This window comes from Scyliorhinus torazame, chromosome 9, assembly GCF_047496885.1.
Source record: "Scyliorhinus torazame isolate Kashiwa2021f chromosome 9, sScyTor2.1, whole genome shotgun sequence".
Lineage (NCBI taxonomy): Eukaryota > Metazoa > Chordata > Chondrichthyes > Carcharhiniformes > Scyliorhinidae > Scyliorhinus > Scyliorhinus torazame.
The window spans coordinates 172,137,885-172,159,130 of record NC_092715.1 but is presented as its reverse complement, the minus strand read 5'-3'; the positions used below and the strand labels follow the sequence as shown (position 1 = coordinate 172,159,130).

General features: G+C 48.7%; 1 protein-coding gene across 16 annotated transcripts in view; it reads right to left on the bottom strand.

Moving 5' to 3' along the window:
* Nucleotides 1-21,246, bottom strand: part of LOC140429588 (guanine nucleotide-binding protein G(I)/G(S)/G(O) subunit gamma-7) — a 508,117-nt gene that overhangs the window by 37,723 nt on the left and 449,148 nt on the right. For 8 of the 16 annotated variants that reach the window (XR_011949128.1, XR_011949130.1, XM_072516805.1 and 5 more), the window contains one exon: nt 6,687-6,883. The exons of the other annotated variants lie outside the window; for them this stretch is intronic. Coding sequence is in view for 6 of the 8 variants with exons in the window: in XM_072516805.1 (XP_072372906.1) it covers nt 6,687-6,883 (197 nt within the window). In the remaining 2 variants the exon portion in view is untranslated. The remainder of the gene's footprint in view (nt 1-6,686; nt 6,884-21,246) is intronic. 16 annotated transcript variants of the gene reach the window in all.

Here is a 21,246-nt window from a genome sequence, read left to right as displayed (position 1 = left end):
GCCGAATGGCCTCCTTCTGCACTGTAAATTCAATGATAATCTATGATTAATCTAGGACAAAGGTTCGGCACAACATCGTGGGCCGAAGGGCCTGTTCTGTGCTGTATTTTCTATGTTCTATGTTCTATCTTAAGTATTGAGCTGGAGCCCTGTCCTTTGGTGGCTATTTTTGGAGTTTTGGATGTGCTGGAGCTGTGGATGGGTACAAGGCTGGGTGCCCTTCCCTTCACATCGTTGGTGGAGTGGAGGCAGATCCTGCTGGGTTGGAGGCTAGCAACGCTGCCGTGTGCTTCGGTGTAGTTAGGGGTTTCGATAGATTTTGCACCTCGTGAAGGTCAAATACACATCGTGACAGAGTTAATTGAAGCGTTCAACTGGAGAATGTGGCTGTTTATATTGTAATTTAGAGAGTTGGTCACTGTCAGCTGTTAAAGTGGGGTGGGGGTGGGGGAGAAGAAGACGGGTGAATACACGGCGGGGGGAGAAGAGGGGTGAATACGCAGCGGGGAGGGTTTGTTTCTTGGTTTGAGGGGTTGCTTTTGGAGACTTTGGTTGTTTGCATCTAGTTAAGGGTTATTGTTTATTTTAGTAATTTTCAAAAAAGGTTTCTGATACTTTACTTAAGGAGTGTTATACTTTTCTGATTTTCCCTGTTTCATGAGGGATAAGTGGAATGTTGATATGCTTACAAAACAAGGGACTGGCAGCACAATTACTAATTGCAACTTTTACAATGTTTAAACCAAATTACAGAGTTTGAGTCTACCATTTTCTATTGCGTACAAAGGTGAATAAGGTTGTCAGAGAAAAAAATATAAAGCAGGAGTGGGGGAAAACTGTGGCGTGTGGGCACAGTATCTGCCTCGACAGGGATTAACAGATCACATGTCAGCACATGACATTGTGAGATTTTTGTACAGTCTGTCAAACATATTGCTTGTGTATCAACTGGAAGAGGTCTGGACTCGGTTGTATGTGCAGAATGTGGAACGAAGAAGAATAAGTATTAGCATAAATAAATGGCTACACAGATTACCATATCATTGACTGCACTAGGTTTGCATTTACACTCTAAGAATTCATAGTGATTTGGAATGACATTAATAGATAAAATGAATTGTGTCTAGGTGTCGGATAAACATGCACAGTGTTCTGTCCCTCATGAGCATGCTTCTACAATAGCATTGACAAAACACCAGAAACAGCGTAGCTAATCTAGCTCTAAATTATGGAATGAAGGCAAATGTCTCCCCTTATAGAAGATCAGAAAATTACTCTCCCTTAACCTGATAACTTGAATTCCAAAAATTAATAGTCTAACCACCTCTATTATATGCAAGTAAAGCCTTTTCTGTTTGTTTTTACATCTTGCAATGTGAATAAGCTGCTCAGTTACCCTCTCAATCTGGGAATGTTGGTGGGGGTTAACCCTTAAGAATTGTCCTGGAGTCTGGCAATTACAATTTCCTGGACACAGCTCCCACAAACCCTGGAAAGTATCTGAAAGCGAAAGAAAAGTTTTTTTTTCCATTTTCTTTAACACTTTACTTATATATATAGATGGTAAAGGGCTATTTGACTGACAGTCTGAATCATCCAATGGGGTATAAAGAAGCACCTGTTCACTTTATAATTGATGTGGAAAGGCAGTGTGCCATGACGATAGTTGTGTTGGGCGATGGCAGCAGTGTGTGGGGGTGGGGGTTTAGTAGCAGCAGGATCAACCAACGTTGACAACCCGAGGTTAAGAAAGCAGAACAAAGCAAACAACAAAATTCATGAAAATGTTAAATAAAAATTGGGGTCAGGTATCGTTATTGCCTTCCTTTCCTAATTTACAGCACACAGAATCTAATTAAAAGGTAAACATTTCTACAACTTTCACAATGCATTCAGCAAAAGAAACTGCCTGTCAAGTTTCTGACAGAAACATGATGCATAGCACCATCAATGAAGATTTGTTTAACCACAGATGCCAGCTGGTGATATCCACATTCAGTTGCTCAAATACCATTGCTGACGTGTGTACGCTTGTATTGAAGGCACTTCCTGAATATTTTACTGTATCATGAGCTAGGTTGCATGGCAAAAGGTATATTCATGCACAGTGCAGCAGCAACTGCTAATTTAAAACATAGTGTAATAGATTCTGAAAAAACAGACAACCCTTTCATTCCTAACACTTGGCAATGAATACCCACTGGCCTAAGATCACAATGGTTCCTTTTAAAATTAATTACACAATAATCTGACAATCATTAAATAGAAAGATACAGATCCTCTTTAGAACCCACCACAGTATTGGTGTATCAATTCAAACATCTTAAAGTATAATTCAAGTATTCTACTGCACATCCATTATGGAGCAATGTATATGGTGGAATGACATAGGCTAACATCTTTAGCAATGTCAGCGATGGGATTGGTGCACTTGTAGTCTGCCAAGGGACTGATTCTATGTCAATGACCTCAGTTTCAGCTGATCCTTTCCATTTGTTGTTTCTGGAATATTTAGGTGACCAATAATGACCTAAGCTTTCCTCCTTTCTATTTAAGAGGTTTTCTTTAAAGGTAAATTAGTAGTTAACAAAGATGTCAATCAAAATCTTCCTCAGAAAATAATGACATATTAATACGGTAGCACATGGTTAGCACTGCTGCCTCACAGCATTAGGGACCCTGGTTCGATTCCTGCCTTAGGTGACTGTCTATGTTGAGTTTGCACTTTCTCCCCATGTCTGCGTGGGTTTCCTCTGGGTGCTCCGGATTCCTCCCACAGTCCAAAGGTGTGCAGGTTGGGTGGTATTACAAGGAGAGGGTGGGGGAGTGGGCCGCCGTAGGGTGCTCTTTCAGAGCGTCGGTGCTGACTTGGTGGGCCGAGTGGCCTCCTTCTGCACTGTGGGAATTCTATGGTTCTATTGCATCAGGCCATTATTCATGTGTAAATTATCCAGTAAGTTCAGGGGTATTGAGATGTGGTACGAATTGCAGATCTCCAGAACTTGCTGGTCAATTTATGATGCTTCATGTCTTTGCACAAGCTGCACATTGAAGAATTGAATAGAATTTCATTAGAATCGCTACAATGCAGGAGGCCATTCAGCCCATCGAGTCTGCACTGACTCTCTGCCTAGGTTCACTCCCCTGTCCTATCCCCGTAGCCCCACATAACTGCACATCTTTGGACACTAAGGAGTAATTTTAGTATGGCCAATCTACCCGACCTGCACATCTTTGGACTGTGGGAAGAAACCGGAGTACCCGGAGGAAATCCATGCAGACACATGGAGAATGTGCAAGCTCCACACAGATGGTCACTGCCAGAATTGAACTCACGTTCCTGGGAGGCAGCAGTGCTTGTAGCCTCACTGTTATTTCTAAGGAACTTGCTGGATTTGTACATTAACTGTTTATTAAACTCACCATCGAATGTTGGGCTCACAATTAACAGTGCACATAGCCTTTCAACTGAATGGCTCTGTCTAGTGTCCAAGTACATGCATCATACCTTTTTCCGGCACATAAAGTCTCTGATTGAACCAGATTAAGTGATATGGTACTCCAAACACACTCAGGGATTCCCATAGCTCTACATGGTGGACTGAATCAGAGGCCTTTGCACAGCCTACAAAGAGTATCCATAATTACTTGACATTGTGCTTTTTGGCATACTTTTCAATTATGTTGCGCAGCACTAGAATGGCATCTAATATCCCTTTGCCAGCGGTGAAACTGAACTGTTGCTCAACTATTGCTGGTGTAATGAAGTACGAGAGCCTTTGTCTGATCTTTTCCAGGAGCACTTTTGAGGCCTAGGCCTGGAATTTAAAAATAACGTCGAACTGCCCCCTTGTTGCCAACGTGGTGGAAAAGGCCTGATTCGGAGGTCCTGCTCCCAAATACGGCACCTACCATTTTTGTGAGAGTGGGAAATGGGCCCAATTCTGGATTCATTCATGCACATTTTACAGAGGGGCACTGCCCATAGAGAGCTCCCTCCTTCCCCAGTATTGGTGCCGAGCCCCATGAATTGAAATCCACTTCTCTGACACCAATCTTTGAGCCACTCATTCAACCCTCTGATCGTATTTACTCAATGTCAATTTACATGTGGTTCAGGTGGTGGCCCAGAGATGATTACTTTTGTGGTTCTGCCGATTAATTTAGTTGCGGACATATGTTCAGAAGTTAATTTCAAGGTCCAATATGACACCAAGATTGCCAACACGGTAGTTCAGTCTCAGACAGTCAGCAGCGAGAGGGATGGAGCCGCTAGCTGTGACTGGGACTGAAGACATAGCTTTAATCGTTTCAATATTTAATTGGATGATTTCTTCTCATCCAGGCCTGGACATCGGAAAAACAGTAAGGAGTTGAGAGAGATGGGGTTGAGTAGAGCTGGGTAGCAGCAGTGTGCAAATTAACAATGTCACCAAGGGGTAGCATGTAGATGATAAACAGAGAGTGCCCAATGATACATTGGGGGGGGGGGGAATGATGATGACACCAGAGAAATTGGACACGATTCTCTGGCCTCATTACGTTCCCGTTCAAGCGTAACAAGGCCGGTGAAAAATGGGAGAGGCCACAAACGAGATCTGGGCCGGGTGGCAAACAGTTTGCGATGCAACTGGCCCGTTCCCGTAGGCGAAATCGGGAACTAACCGTAGCGTACGAGAAACCAATTATCACCACTTGAGCCCAATTTCCATACAATTAAGCGAGCCACCCCTTATCCAACGACCTCCCGTGATTCAGCGGCCTCCCCAGCTAGTGCTCAAGCTGGCACAGATTACTACTCCTTTTGAAAAATGTGAACCTGACGGAAGGGCTTCCGTAGGGAGCCGAGGAGGTGAGTAGCAACTTTTGCTTACAGGCAAAGAGTCCAGGTGTGCTGGGCTTGCCAGCACAGAGCTCGGCAGAGGGTGGGGGCACTCCGCAGTGGTGGGCTGCCAAGGGTGAGTGGTGGGGGAGACGCTGGGTGGGGGGGTTGGGGAGCAACCGGGGGGCAATTCCTCGCAGCACCACATTGCCAACCCCTGGATCCCAACCCCTTGTCCCTGCCTGTTTGCCCCACCGAGGAGAAATGAGCACTTGACACATGCCAAGTGGATTCCCATGGGTGGGTGGGCCATGTAGCATGTATCATTGCCTAGCATTCCAATCACACCTTGATGCCTGGACACTGTGTAGGGGTCAACACCACACACGCAGCAGCCAACATTAAAACACCCAGGGATGGGACACAGCTCCGGGGGCATGTCCATGGCCGGAGGCTGGGTGAGCGCCACAGGGGCAGGAGTCAGCCCGCATTGCGGAAGAAAGCGACAGAAGCATCATAATGATTGTGCAAAAAGTTGTTTAATGTGTTGTATAATACTCCATTCCTAATAGTGCCAAACCCCCCCCCCCTCACCCTTAACCTTTGCCTTCAGTGATCCTCAAGGTGTTTTGCCCTCCTAGCTCTACCACTACGTCTTGGTGTTTCCCTTGGATGCACATGTGAGGCGGGGGCAGCCAGCTGCTTACCTCGTCCCTTGTCGCTCGAAGTCCCTGGCGGGCGTACTCTGGGGCTGAAGGGCCTTGGCTCACTTTTCGGCAGCACATGCACAGCCGTGCCACCCTGTCCTTTGTGCTGCCTGGAAAACGCGGCCTCATCAGAACGGTGGAGCTCGGGGGAGCTGGTGGCCACCGCCGCCATCCCATGGGATGGGTCTAGGTCGGCACTCAGCGCCACCTCCTCCCGATTGGTGCCCATAGGGCCCTGGGGTTCACCTTGGGTACGGAGGGGCAGCTGTTTCAAGCCCCAGCTGCCACTGCATCATCTGGCTCTGCCAATTCTGGCGGTTCCCCATGTTCCGCACCATGGTGCCGACACCCTCAGCTATGCTCCTCAGTGACTGGGAAATGCTCTGCAGCACCTTGGCAATGCCCACCTGCGACATCAGCCATTCATATCTCAGAGTGGGTCATGTCCCGCAGAACCTCACCAAGGTCTGCCTGGCACTGGGTCACATTGCCCAGTGAGGCAATTATTCTGTCGAGGCCCTCAGCCATGACCTTCACCGGCTGCGCCATGCGTTGGGCACCTTCACTAATGGTGCTGACATTGTGCACCAGGCTCTCCACTGCGTTCGCCACTCTAGCAGTGTTGGCCTCGGTGCCACTCATTGCCGGCGACATCTCCTGCACCCATAGCCTCTGGGACACCTCCAAGCGGCGACGGATCTACTGGAGTGACGCTGACATATCCCTCTGAATGTCCCAGCCGCTTCCTATCGTCTCCTTCAGCTCCAAGTAAACCTGTTCCAGAGGCTCAGCATCAGGCTGGGACCCAGCTGGGTCCTGGGATCAGGCAGCTCTCCGATTGCTGTCCCTTCTGGGGCTTCCTGCCTCCACCATATGTACATCATCAGCAGTGTGGTGCTCACCAGATTGTTCCCCAGAAGCCTGACCACTAACATGTCCCACCGAGATGTGTGTATCTGCACTGGTGGAGGATGGGGATGACAGCTGTTCCACGACCACGGTGGCATCCTCGGAACTCTCCTCCGAGGTGGTCTCCTCAGAGTCAGGAGAGGGGGCCACCCTGGATGGGCCGGTGCCGTCGGCTGGAGGACCTGCATAAGAATGGACATGTGGTCAGTGGGCGGGATGGGTCATTCTGTAAGGTAATCACTACTCACGTTTGACAGGTCGCCCGGGTGGAGCAAGGTGGTTCTTCACCTCTGTGGCGTCCGCCAGCCTCCACGTGGGTGACCGATCTGTCCTCGGTCACCCCAGGCACCTCCAGGGCCCGCTCCTCGAAGGAGGTGAGGATTCTCAAGTCCAGCACCCCACTGCCAGTCTTGGCCCTCTCCTGCCGATTATGGGAGAGCTTTTCCTGAGGAGACACAGAAAGAGCATCTTTAGCCACACGTGTGGTTCAGTGGTGGGAGAGGGGGTATGAAGGCGGGGTTGGGGTGAAGGGCGAGGGAGGGCTGGGCGTCACTTGGAGAGTTGGGGAGTGGATGCTCCCTTGGGGTGGGGTGGGGGGGGAGGTGTTGTTGTCTACTCATTCGTGCTGCCCGGTGTAGGTCACTGACCTTCTTCCTGCACCGCTGGCCAGTCCTCTTTGTTATAATGCTGGAACTAACGGCTGCCGCCACCTCATTCCAGGCAGCACTGGCTGCCTTGTGGCTCACCCTCCGGGATCCCCGGGGGAACAGGACATCCCTCCTGGTTTCCATCGCTTCCAGGAGCTACCCCAGATCAGCGTCCCCGAGTCTTGGGGCCAGTCTCCTCAGCACCATTATTGCGAGCTGGCGTTGGCTGAGCAAGTGCAGTTTAAGTGCTTAGTTAGTGGGGGGCTGTCGAGCGCGGTCCTGGCAAATCGGCTGACGAGACGTTATTTGCGGCGAGAAGCCCCCGAGGCCTCGTTAAGAGGACCAATTAACATTGCATTGTGTTACCGGTTTCACTGGACTGAGCGCCGGGAAACACATGGCCATTCGCGCTCGCTACAACACTTGGAAATCTTTCCAGAAAATCACGCCCAATAAATCTGGAATTCTCTAACCCAAAAGGGTTGCGAATTCAACATCACTGAAAATATATATAAGGTTGAACTAAGCAGATTTTTGGTCTGTCAGGAAATCAAGGGAAATGGGGAGTGAGTGGGAAAATGGAGTTGAAGTCCAAGATCAGTTGTGACTATGTTGAATGGTGCAGCAGTATGGTCAAATCCTGCTCCTATTTCGTATGTTCTTATGGAAGTGGGAGGAGTTGTCACTGTGGATGATATATTAACTGTGGTTAGATAGATATGAATGGGAGTGGGCAAATGCGGTGCACTAAGGTAGATAACAGGGAAGAGGTGTTGGAGGGGGATCTTGTGGTCAGCCAAAGCTGTGGATAAGTCAAGAAAGATGAGCAGTGATTGTTTACCTTTGTCACAATTATATTGGATGTAATTCCATGCATACATGTTATGCAAGCATAGCAAAGTCAATAATACTGTCATTATTTTTTTCCCACAGTGGATCAATGGAGAATCTTAACAACATTGACAGGGTATGAATTTGTGTGGGAAAATACAAAGGAAATACAATGTGGCAAATGATGAAGAAAGTTGACAGAACCTGAAATATGAAAGAATTAAAAACTAAAATTAAAATGTTAAAATTACCACGGTCCGGGGACATCCGGTGGGAGATGTTGGTGGAGGCCATACGTTGGGTGGCTCCTGCTAGAGATTTTGTTTTTTGGCCCGTTTTACCCAAATTATAGGGAGAATTTTATATGATTGATTGTTAGAAAAGTTGCAGCAACCAAAGGATGTTGAAATACCAGGAAAATAATCCGGGAAGAAAGGGTACGAGCAATAATCCATTGGTGAGCTCGGTGAGCAGTTCAGTGGGAGGAAAGGTGGCGGGAGCAAGCTCGCTGGGTGGGACTGTGCCCATAATATTGGATAAGCTGGCTGAAGTGATGGCGGGGGAGTTTGAGCGGCTGTTTTCCAAGCACTTTGGCAGGCATTGAAAGGAGATAATGGCCTCGCTTAAGGAATGGGTGGATGAGACTCTTGCCCCAATGAAAGAGGCTTTGGCAAAGACGTCGTCGATGGAAGTGCGGGAGCAGGGAGAGTCGTTGAAGGGAGTGGAGGAGGCATTGTCGCAGCAGAGTGACCAGTTCACCTCGATGGGTGAGGAGCTGCGGAGGGTGGTGGAGAGTAACAAAGAGCTGAGAGCCAAAGTGGAGGACCTGGAGACAGGTCACAAAGACAGAATCTGAGAATCGCGGGACTGCCTGAGGGGCTCGAGGCCGACAGAGTACTTTGCGGAGACGTTCACCAAGTTGTTGGGGGAGAAGGAGGACCCGCCCTCTACGAGCTGGACAGGGCTCACTGGTCGCTCTGGCCGAAACCAAATGCGAATGAACCACAAAGAGCTGTGATCATCTGCTTTCCAGGAGATTTCCAGCTACCAGGTGAAGGAAAAGGTGTTGAGATAGGTGAAGCTGAAGTGAGAGGTGAGGTGGGTAGGTGTTGGTATTCGTATATATTAGGATCTTAAAGCAGAGCTGGCAAGAAGGTGGGCGGCCTTTGGTCGGGCAAAGGCAGTGTTGTATAAAAGCAATGTGAGATGTGGGGTGGTCTATCCGGCGAAGCTGAGGGTTACACATAACTCCAGAAACTACCACTTTGAGGGGGCGGAGGAGGTGGAGGTGTTCGTGAAGGCTGAAAGATAGGGACTTTGTTGGTTTTTAACTTTGTTCCTTATTTCAGGTTGTGTTGGGGTGGGGGGGGGGGGGGTTTGGGACTTCGGGTTAATTTGTTGCGATTTGTTTCTTCTTGGTTTGGGGGATTATGGTGTTGGGAGTGTGGAAGGTCTGGGTGTGGTTTTCTTTTTGATATTGGCCATGTGGGGGAGGGGTTCTGGCAGGGACCATCTCGCTGGTGGCTAGTAAGTTGGCTAGTGAATGGGAGTGAGGTGGGGAGAGGTATTGGAACCTGTATGGAGAGGTTTTGATGGGCCTGGGAGGTGTGAATGGTGGGGGATGAGGATGATGCTGGGAGAAGTGGTTTTGAGAGGAAGTGGCTGGGGGGTTTCTGGGAAGGGGATGAGTAGGCGGCTGATGGTGACTCGGGGTAGGACTGGGCCCCGCCTGTTGGGCAGGGCCACGAGTAACAATTATGACTGATAGGAGGTGCGGGGGTGAGAGACCCCCAGTCCGTTTGGTAATGTGCCAGGCTGGGGGGGGGGGGGGGGGGGGGGCAGAGAAGCGAGCGAGAGTTGCCTCGCATTTGAAGAGCTTGAAAGCCGACCTGATGCTGCTGCAAGAAACCCATCTGAGGGTGAAGGTCAGGTGAGACTTCGGAAGGGCTGGGTGAGTCAGGTGTTCTACTCGGGCTTTGATAGTAGGGCTCAGGGGTCGCAGTATTGGTGGGTAAGAGAATGAGGTTTCAGATGGAGAATATGGTAGCTGAGCAGGGGGGCATAGAACATAGAAAATACAGCACAGAACAGGCCCTTCGGCCCACGATGTTGTGCCAAACCTTTGTCCTAGATTAATCATAGATTATCATTGAATTTACAGTGCAGAAGGAGGCCATTCGGCCCTTTGAGTCTGCACCGGCTCTTGGAAAGAGCACCCTACCCAAACTCAACACCTCCACCCAACACCAAGGGCAATTTGGACATTAAGGGCAATTTATAATTGGCCAATTCACCTAACCCGCACATCTTTGGACTGTGGGAGGAAACCGGAGCACCCGGAGGAAACCCACGCAGACACGGGGAGGACGTGCAGACTCCGCACAGACAATGACCCAAGCCGGAATCGAACCTGGGACCATGGAGCTGTGAAGCAATTGTGCTATCCACAATGCTATCGTGCTGCCCTTAAGAACAAATAAATCTACACTATATCATTTAACCGTAATCCATGTACCTATCCAATAGCTGCTTGAAGATCCCTAATGTATCCGACTCAACTACTTCCACAGGCAGTGCATTCCATGCCCCCACTACTCTCTGGGTAAAGAACCTACCTCTGATATCCCTCCGATATCTTCCACCTTTCACCTTAAATTTATGTCCCCTTGTAATGGTTTGTTCCACCCGGGGGAAAAGTCTCTGACTGTCTACTCTATCTATTCCCCTGATCATCTTAGAAACCTCTATCAAGTCGCCCCTCATCCTTCTCCGCTCTAATGAGAAAAGGCCTAGCACCCTCAACCTTTCCTCGTAAGACCTACTCTCCATTCCAGGCAACATTCTGGTAAATCTTCTTTGCACCTTTTCCAGAGCTTCCACATCCTTCCTAAAATGAGGCGACCAGAACTGTACACAGTACTCCAAATGTGGCCTTACCAAAGTTTTGTACAGCTGCATCATCACCTCACGGCTCTTAAATTCAATCCCTCTGTTAATGAACGCTAGCACACCATAGGCCTTCTTCACAGCTCTATCCACTTGAGTGGCAACTTTCAAAGATGTATGAACATAGACCCCAAGATCTGTCTGCTCCTCCACATTGCCAAGAACTCTACCGTTAACCCTGTATTCCGCATTCATATTTGTCCTTCCAAAATGGACAACCTCACACTTTTCAGGGTTAAACTCCATCTGCCACTTCTCAGCCCAGCTCTGCATCCTATCTGTGTTTCTTTGCAGCTGACAACAGCCCTCCTTACTATCCACAACTCCACCAATCTTCGTATCGTCTGCAAATTTACTGACCCACCCTTCAACTCCCTCATCCAAGTCATTAATGAAAATCACAAACAGCAGAGGACCCAGAACTGATCCCTGCGGTACGCCACTGGTAACTGGGATCCAGGCTGAATATTTGCCATCCACCACCACTCTCTGACTTCTATCGGTTAGCCAGTTCGTTATCCAACTGGCCAAATTTCCCACTATCCCATGCCTCCTTACTTTCTGCATAAGCCTACCATGGGGAAGTTTATCAAATGCCTTACTAAAATCCATGTACACTACATCCACTGCTTTACCTTCATCCACATGCTTGGTCACCTCCTCAAAGAATTCAATAAGACTTGTAAGGCAAGACCTACCCCTCACAAATCCGTGCTGACTATCCCTAATCAAGCAGTGTCTTTCCAGATGCTCAGAAATCCTATCCTTCAGTACCCTTTCCATTACTTTGCCTACCACCGAAGTAAGACTAACTGGCCTGTAATTCCCAGGGTTATCCCTAGTTCCTTTTTTGAACAGGGGCACGACATTCGCCACTCTCCAATCTCCTGGTACCACCCCTGTTGACAGTGAGGACGAAAAGATAATTGCCAACGGCTCTGCAATTTCATCTCTTGCTTCCCATAGAATCCTTGGATATATCCCGTCAGGCCCGGGGGACTTGTCTATCCTCAAGTTTTTCAAAATGCCCAACACATCTTCCTTCCTAACAAGTATTTCCTCGAGCTTACCAATCTGTTTCACACTGTCCTCTCCAACAATATCGCCCCTCTCATTTGTAAATACAGAAGAAAAGTACTCATTCAGGACCTCTCCTATCTCTTCAGACTCAATACACAATCTCCCGCTACTGTCCTTGATCGGACCTACCCTCGCTCTAGTCATTCTCATATTTCTCACATATGTGTAAAAGGCCTTGAGGTTTTCCTTGATCCTACCCGCCAAAGATTGTTCATGCCCTCTCTTAGCTCTCCTAATCCCTTTCTTCAGTTCCCTCCTGGCTATCTTGTATCCCTCCAATGCCCTGTCTGAACCTTGTTTCCTCAGCCTTACATAAGTCACCTTTTTCCTCTTAACAAGACATTCAACCTCTCTTGTCAACCATGGTTCCCTCACTCGACCATCTCTTCCCTGCCTGACAGGGACATACATATCAAGGACACGTAGCACCTGTTCCTTGAACAAGTTCCACATTTCACTTGTGTCCTTCCCTGCCAGCCTATGTTCCCAACTTATGCACTTCAATTCTTGTCTGACAACATCGTATTTACCCTTCCCCCAATTGTAAACCTTGCCCTGTTGCACGTACCTATCCCTCTCCATTACTAAAGTGAAAGTCACAGAATTGTGGTCACTATCTCCAAAATGCTCCCCCACTAACAAATCTATCACTTGCCCTGGTTCATTACCCAGTACTAAATCCAATATTGCCCCTCCTCTGGTCGGGAGGGGCAGTAACAGTGTTTTGGAGGGGAGGTCAGTGGTGCTGGTTAGCTTGTATGCCCCAAATTGGGGTGAAGTAGGATTTAAGAAGATTTTGGCTACCATACCGAATTTGGATATGCACCAGTTAATACTGGGAGGGGGGAGGGAAGAAATTTGAATAAAGTGCTGAATCCGTAGGGTGATATGTCCAAGCTGCATTCGCTGAGTTGCGGGGGGGGGGGGAGAGATTTTTTGCATCCGCAGGAAAAAAGTATTCATTCTTTTTGCTAGTACACAATGTGTATTCAAGAATTTGCTTTTTTTTTAATAAACATTTTATTGAGGTATTTTTTGGTTTTACAACAACGACAAAATAAACAATATACATAAGTCTATAAACATAGTGCAAAAAAAGCCTGCTACCTCCCTTGACTCTCTACTCTAAACTAAACTAACCCCCCCCCCCTTTCTGCTGACGATTAATTTTCTGCAAAGAAGTCGACGAACGATTGCCACCTCCGGGCGAACCCTACCAGTGACCCTCTCAAGGCGAACTTGATTGTCTCCAGACAGAGAAAGCTGGCCATGTCAGTAAGCCAGGTCTCCGACTTCGGGGGCTTTGAGTCCCTCCAAGCTAATAGTATCCGTCTCCGGGCTACCAGGGAAGCAAAGGCCAGAACGTCGGCCTCTTTCTCCTCCTGGATTCCTGGATCTTCCGACACCCCGAAAATCGCCACCTCCGGACTAGGTGCCACCCTTGTTTTTAACACCGTGGACATGACGTCTGCAAACCCCTGCCAGAATCCCCTGAGCTTTGGGCATGTCCAGAACATATGGACATGATTCGCTGGCCCCCGCACACCTGCCTTCCACACCAAAGAACCTGCTCATCCGGGCCACTGTCATGTGAGCCCGGTGAATGACTTTGAACTGTATCAGGCTGAGCCTGGCACATGTTGTGGACGCGTTGATTCTACTCAACGCATCCGCCCAGAGACCATCCTCTATCTCTCCCCCTAACTCCTCCTCCCATTTGCGCTTCAGCTCCTCAGTCTGCGTGTCCTCTGACCCCATGAACTCCTTATAGATGTCGGAGACCTTCCCTTCTCCCACCCTCACTCTGGTAACTACCCTATCCTGAATCCCCTTTTGGTGGTAAGAGCGGGAAGGTTGAGACCTGTCCACGTAGGAAGTGCCGCACCTGCAGGTACCTAAATTTGTTTCCCCTCACCAATCCGAATTTCTCCTCCAGCTCCCTCAAGCGAGGACAGCTCCCTTCTATGAACATATCCAACATCCTCTCAATTCCTGCCCTTTGCCATCTCCGAAATCCCCTGTCCATCTTTCCCGGGGCAAACCGGTAGTTATTACAGATTGGGGACCAGACCGATGCTCCCTCCGCTCCCACATGCTTCCTCCATTGCCCTCAGACTCTCAGGACTACCACCACCACGGGGCTGGTGGAGTACCATGCCGGCGGGAATGGCAGAGGCACCATTATCAGCGCTCCCAAACTGGTGCCCTTACATGAAGCCGCCTCCATACGTTAACATGTCGATCCTCCCCCACCACCCACTTCCTGATCATGGCTATATTCGCCGCCCAATAGTAGTTAATGAAGTTCGGCAGCACCAGCCCGCCCACTCCCGGCTCCGCTCAATCATCCCCTTTTTTACTCGCGGGGTCTTGCCCGTCCATACAAAGCCCGTGATAACTTTGTTAACCCGTTTAAAGAAGGAGTGCGGAATAAAGATGGGGAGACACTGGAACACAAACAGGAATCTCGGAAGGACCGTCATCTTCACCGTCAGGACCCTCCCAGCTAGTGACAGTAGGAGAGCGTCCGACCTCAGAAAATCGTCCTTCATTTGGTCCACCAGACGGGCCAGATTAAGTTTGTGTAACCGTTCCCATTCCCGCACCACTTGGATGCCTAGATACCTAAAACTTCCCCCTACCACTCTAATCGGCAGTTCCCCCAATCGCCTCTCCTGTCCCCTTGCCTGGATCACAAACATCTCGCTTTTCCCAATATTCAGTTTGTACCCCGAGAACCGGCCAAATTCCCCCAGAATCCTCATGATTTCTTCCACCCCCCCCCCCCACTGGGCCCGACACATACAGGAGCAGGTCGTCTGCGTAAAGTGAGACTCTGTGTTCCACTCTCCCCCGGACCAACGCCTTATAGCCCCTTGAGGCTCTCAGCGCAATTGCCAGCGGCTCTATAGCTAGCGCGAACAACAGTGGGGAGAGGGGGCACCCCTGCCTTGTCCCCCGGTGTAGCCTAAAATAGTCCGATGCTGTCCTATTCGTCAGTACGCTCGCCACAGGAGCCTGATACAGTAACCTGATCCCGTCAATAAAGCCCCGCCCAAATCCGAACCGTCCCAGCATCTCCCACAAATATTCCCATTCTACTTGATCAAAAGCCTTCTCTGCGTCCATTGCGACCACTACCTCCACCTCTCTACCTCCTAGGGGAATCATGATCGCATTTAGCAACCTTCTTACATGGACACCAACTGCCTTCCCTTAACGAACTCCGTCTGGTCCTCCCCAATAACATACGGAACACAATCCTAGAGGAAAAAATTTTGGCCAGCAGTTTGGCGTCCACATTCACTAGGGATATCGGCCTGTAGGACCCACACAGCTCCGGATCCTTATCCCGCTTCAGAATCAGCAAGATCGTGGCCTGTGACATCGTCGGGGGAAGCACCCCTCTCTCCCTGGCCTCATTGATGTCCTCATCAACAGCGGCCCCAATATCCCAGAGAACATTTTGTTGAACTCCGCTGGGTACCCATCTAGCCCCAGGGCTTTACCCGATTGCATGGCCTTCAGACCCTCCATTATCTCTTCAATCCCGATCGAGGCCCCCAGCCCTTCTACCAGCTCCACGTCCACCTTCGGGAAATTCAGCCCCCCTAGAAAGTGCCTCATCTCCTCCGGCCCCGGTGGGGGTTCCGAACCATAAAGCCTACTATAAAAATCCTTAAAACGCCTTATTCACCCCTGCTGAGTCTCCCACCAGGTTCCCGTTTCCATCCTTTACTTTCCCGATCTACCTGGCTGCCTCCCTCATTCTAAGCTGCTGTGCAAGCATTCTGCTGGCCTTCTCTCTATGCTCATAGATCGCCCCCCTCGCCTTTCTCAGCTGCTCCACGCCCTCCCTGTGGTTAACAAGCCGAACTCCGCCTGTAGCCTCCGCCGTTCCCTTAGAAGCCCTGCCTCTGGGGTCTCCGCATACCTCTTGTCGACCTGTAGTATCTCCTTTACCAGTCGGTCCGTCTCTGCCCTGTCTACCTTTTCCCTATGGGCCCGTATCGAGATCAGCTCCCCTCTAACTACCGCCTTCAATGCCTCCCAGACCACCGCTGCTGAAATTTCCCCCGTGTCACTGACCTCCAGGTAATTCTGAATACATTTCCTCAACCGCCCGCACACCTCCTTGTCCGCTAAAAGTCCAACGTCTAACCTCCAGTGCGGGTGCTGATTACTGTCTTTACTAACCTGCAGGTCAACCCAGTGTGGGGCGTGGTCTGAGATTGTGATCGCCAAGTACGCCGTGTCCACTACCCCCGTCAGTAAAGCCCTACTCAGAATGAAGAAATCAATCTGGGAGTACACTTTATGCACGTGTGAATAGAAGGAGAACTCCTTCACCCTTGGCTGCCCAAATCTCCATGGATCCACCCCCCCCCCCCCAGCTGCTCCATGAACCCTTTTAGCTCGTTAGCCACTGCTGGCACCTTGCCCGTTTTTGAGTTTGACCGGTCCAAGCCAGGGTCAATAACTGTATTGAAGTCCCCTCCCATGACCAGCTTATGTGAATCCAGGTCCGGTATCTTCCCCAACATCCTCTTTATAAACTCCACATCGTCTCAGTTTGGCGCGTATACATTTACTAATACCACCTGCACCCCCTCCAATTTCCCACTGACCATAATGTACTGGCCTCCCCCATCTGAAACTATTCTACCTGCCTCAAACACTACACGCTTGTTGATCAGGATCACGACTGGTCTTTGAGTCCAGTCCCGAGTGGAAAATAAGTCCTACCCAACCTTTCCTTAACCTAATCTGATCAGCTACTCTAAGGTGCATCTCCTGTGGCATTACCATGTCCGCCTTCATTCCTCTCAGATGCGCGAACACGCGTGCCCTCTTGACCGGCCCATTGAGCCCTCTTACATTCCACGTGATCAGCCTAGTTTGGGAGCTTATTGCACCCCCCCCTTCACCGATCAGCCATCCCTTCACTTGGGCCAGTCACCAGCCCGCGCCCCGCGCCTCCACCAGCCCGCCCCCAGGCAGCCTCCACCCCTGACCTCCTCTCTGTCCCTCAGCAACAGTCCCTCCCTCGTCAACAGAACATTTTCCCCCCTCCCCCCCGAGTAACAGCACTAAATAAATCAACCCCTTTGATAAACCTAACATCTATTCACCCCCCACTATGCTTCCGTAGGCTAGCCCACCCAGCTAGCTTGGTGGCCCTCGCTCCCGGCGCCAGACAATCTCTCACCTATTGTCCCTTCCCCACCCTCCCCCCGCTCATACATACATATTCAAATGAAAAACAATCCCAACACAATTGTCTGACAGAGATGAAAAAAAAAACCCTAGTTGAACTCAAACAAAGGAAAAGGTCAAGCAAAAGATCCAGCATCTGAACAAACACACCTCCATCCCCCAACAGTGCAAATACAAACTTTTACCTCACTCAGATCTGCAGCTGGTCCCAGATCCATACAGAAGGCATTACAAATAATGTCCGGAAAAAAACCCAAGAAACAAAAAACTTTTTCTTTGCAAAGCATAAAAGCTACAGCCAAATTCCAAGTTCAAAGTTCTCAGTCCGACATCAGTCCTTTCCTTTTGCGAAGTCCAGCGCTTCGTCTGGCGACTCAAAATAGAAATGTTGTTCCTCGTATGTGACCCAGAGGCGGGCCGGGTACAACAGCCCGAACTTCACCTTTTTCTTGAAAAGGGTCGACCTGATCTGATTGACTCCTGCTCTTCTCCTGGCCACCTCCGCACTTAGGTCTTGATAGATCTGTAGGATACTGTTGTCCCACTTGCAGCTCCGTGCCTGCTTGGCCTACTGTAAAACACGCTCCTTCTCCAGATATCTGTGGAATCTCACCACCATTGCCCTCGGGGTCTCCCATTTGCGGCTTCCTCGCAAACGCTCTGTGAGCCCTGTCCACCTCCAAGGGTCGGGGAATGTCCCATTCCCCAGCAGCTTCTCGAACATGGCCGCTATATATGCCCCAGCTTCGGCTCCTTTGGATCCCTCCGGGAGCCCAACGATCCTCAGGCTCTGCCGGTGAGACCTGCTCTCTAGGTCCTCCACCTTCTCCAGGAGCCTTTTCTGCTGGTCTCTTAACATCCCCACCTCCAACTCCACCGCTGTTTGATGTTCCACCTGGTCAGCCAGTGCCTTCTTTACTTTCTGGATCGCCCGATCTTGGGTATCCAGCCGCGAAATTGCCTCTTTAATCGGGTCCAAGCAGCCCTGCTTCTGCTTGGTGAAGCCCTCCTGGATAACTTGCATCAACTGCTCCGTTGACTGCTGGGTCGACAAGCCAGAGGTCCGATCCTCCGCCATACTTCCTCCCGGTGCAGCTTCAGCCCAAGCCTTCTCTGTCTTTCTGTTTCTGCCTTTACGAGCACTTCTAGTCCTTCTCTCCATGCACCGATGAGGGAATTCAGTTCACAATTGCCTCTGTCATCAATTTTTCAAATCAAGTCCGGTAAAAAAATCGGGGGGATAGGTCCAAAAGTCCGACCTGAGCGGGAGCCACCAAATGTGCGACTTACTCCTTCATAGCCGCCACCGGAAGTTGAGCGAATTTGCTTTTTTATTATGGGGAAGGCCCTGTTTGCTGGGGGGAGGAAAGTAGAATTCTTGACGATTGTTTATCTCAGACCATGCTCCACATTGTGTGGATGTGGTCATAGAGAAGGGGCCAGCACAGAGACTTTCATGGGGGTTGGATGTGAGGACCCAAGTTTTTGTACAAAGGTGGGAAAGGTGATTGAGGATTGTGTGGGGTTCAATAGGAATGGGGAGGTTTCACCATCAGTGGTGTGGGAAGCATTGAAAGCAGTAGATGGGAACCAATGCAGGAAGTTGGAAGGTAGTAAAACAGGGACAGAAATAAAAGGCAGTAAGGGGGAAAGGGTAAGGCAGAGAAGCCATAGTCAAAAATCAAAAAGGGCGACAGTACAAGATACAGTGACTGAGGGGAGCTCAGTGAATAGGACCAGGAATACTAAAAGAAATAAAACGGGAAGTGAAAACATTAATGGTAAGCGGTATGCGGCAGGTTGTTACAGGAAGATGTGGGTTCGACGACAAGGAAAATTAGGAGAAAGGTGAAGAGGAAATATAACTTAGGAGAGGTTACTGATCGAGGTGTTAAGATTAAGAACAGAGGTAAAAAAGCCAACATAAGTGTACTTTACCTGAACGCTCGTAGTATTCGGAATAAGGTAAATGAGTTGATGGCGCAAATCATCGTGAATGACTATGATTTAGTGGCCATTACTGAAACATGGTTAAAGGATGGTCACGACTGGGAGTTAAATATCCGAGGGTATCAAACTTTTCGGAAGGACAGAGTGGATGGTAAGGGAGGTGGTGTAGCTCTGTTATTTAAGGATGACATCCGGGCAACAGTAAGGGATGACATCGGTGCTATGGAGGATAAGGTTGAATCCATTTGGGTGGAAATCAGGAATAGTAAGGCGAAAAAGTCACTGATAGGAGTAATCTATAGGCCACCAAATAGTAACATTATGGTGGGGCAGGCAATAAACAAAGAAATAACAGATGCATGTAGAAATGGTACAGCAGTTATCATGGGGGATTTTAATCTACATGTTGATTGGTTTAACCAGGTCGGTCAAGGCAGCCTTGAGGAGGAGTTTATAGAATGTATCCGCGTTAGTTTCCTCGAACAGTATGTAATGGAACCTACGAGGGAACAAGCGGTCCTAGATCTGGTCCTGTGTAATGAGACAGGATTGATTCAGGATCTCATAGTTAGGGATCCTCTCGGAAGGAGCGATCACAATATGGTGGAATTTAAAATACAGATGGAGGGTGAGAAGGTAAAATCAAGCACTAGTGTTTTGTGTTTAAACAAAGGAGATTACAATGGGATGAGAGAAGAACTAGCTAAGGTAGACTGGGAGCAGAGACTTTATGGTGAAACAGTTGAGGAACAGTGGAGAACCTTCCAAGTGATTTTTCACAGTGCCCAGCAAAGGTTTATACCAACAAAAAGGAAGGACGGTAAAAAGAGGGACAATTGACCGTGGATATCTAAGGAAATAAGGGAGAGTATCAAATTGAAGGAAAAAACATACAAAGTAGCAAAAATCAGTGGGAGACTAGAGGACTGGGAAATCTTTAGGGGGCAACAGAAAGCTACTAAAAAAGCTATAAAGAGTAAGATAGATTATGAGAGTAAACTTGCTCAGAATATAAAAACAGATAGTAAAAGTTTCTACAAATACATAAAACAAAAAAGAGTGGCTAAGGTTAATATTGGTCCTTTAGAGGATGAGAAGGGAGATTTAATAATGGGAGATGAGGAAATGGCTGAGGAACTGAACAGGTTTTTTGGGTCGGTCTTCACAGTGGAAGACACAAATAACATGCCAGTGACTGATGGAAATGAGGCTATGACAGGTGAGGACCTTGAGAGGATTGATATCACCAAGGAGGTAGTGATGGGCAAGCTAATGGGGCTAAAGGTAGACAAGTCTCCTGGCCCTGATGGAATGCATCCCAGAGTGCTAAAAGAGATGGCTAGGGAAATTGCAAATGCACTAGTGATAATTTACCAAAATTCACTAGACTCTGGGGTGGTCCCGGCGGATTGGAAATTAGCAAACGTGACACCACTGTTTAAAAAAGGAGGTAGGCAGAAAGTGGGTAATTATAGGCCAGTGAGCTTAACTTCGGTAGTAGGGAAGATGCTGGAATCTATCATCAAGGAAGAAATAGCGAGGCATCTGGATGAAAATTGTCCCATTGGGCAGACGCAGCATGGGTTCATAAAGGGCAGGTCGTGCCTAACTAATTTAGTGGAATTTTTTGAGGACATTAACAGTGCGGTAGATAACGGGGAGCCAATGGATGTGGTATATCTGGATTTCCAGAAAGCCTTTGACAAGGTGCCACACAAAAGGTTGTTGCATAAGATAAAGATGCATGGCATTAAGGGGAAAGTAGGAGCATGGATAGAGGATTGGTTAATTAATAGAAAGCAAAGAGTGGGGATTAATGGGTGTTTCTCTGGTTGGCAATCAGTAGCTAGTGGTGTCCCTCAGGGATCAGTGTTGGGCCCACAACTGTTCACAATTTACATAGATGATTTGGAGTTGGGGACCAAGGGCAATGTGTCCAAGTTTGCAGACGACACTAAGATAAGTGGTAAAGCAAAAAGTGCAGAGGATACTGGAAGTCTGCAGAGGGATTTGGACAGGCTAAGTGAATGGGCTAGGGTCTGGCAGATGGAATACAATGTTGACAAATGTGAGGTTATCCATTTTGGTAAGAATAACGGCAAAAGGGATTATTATTTAAATGATAAAATATTAAAAC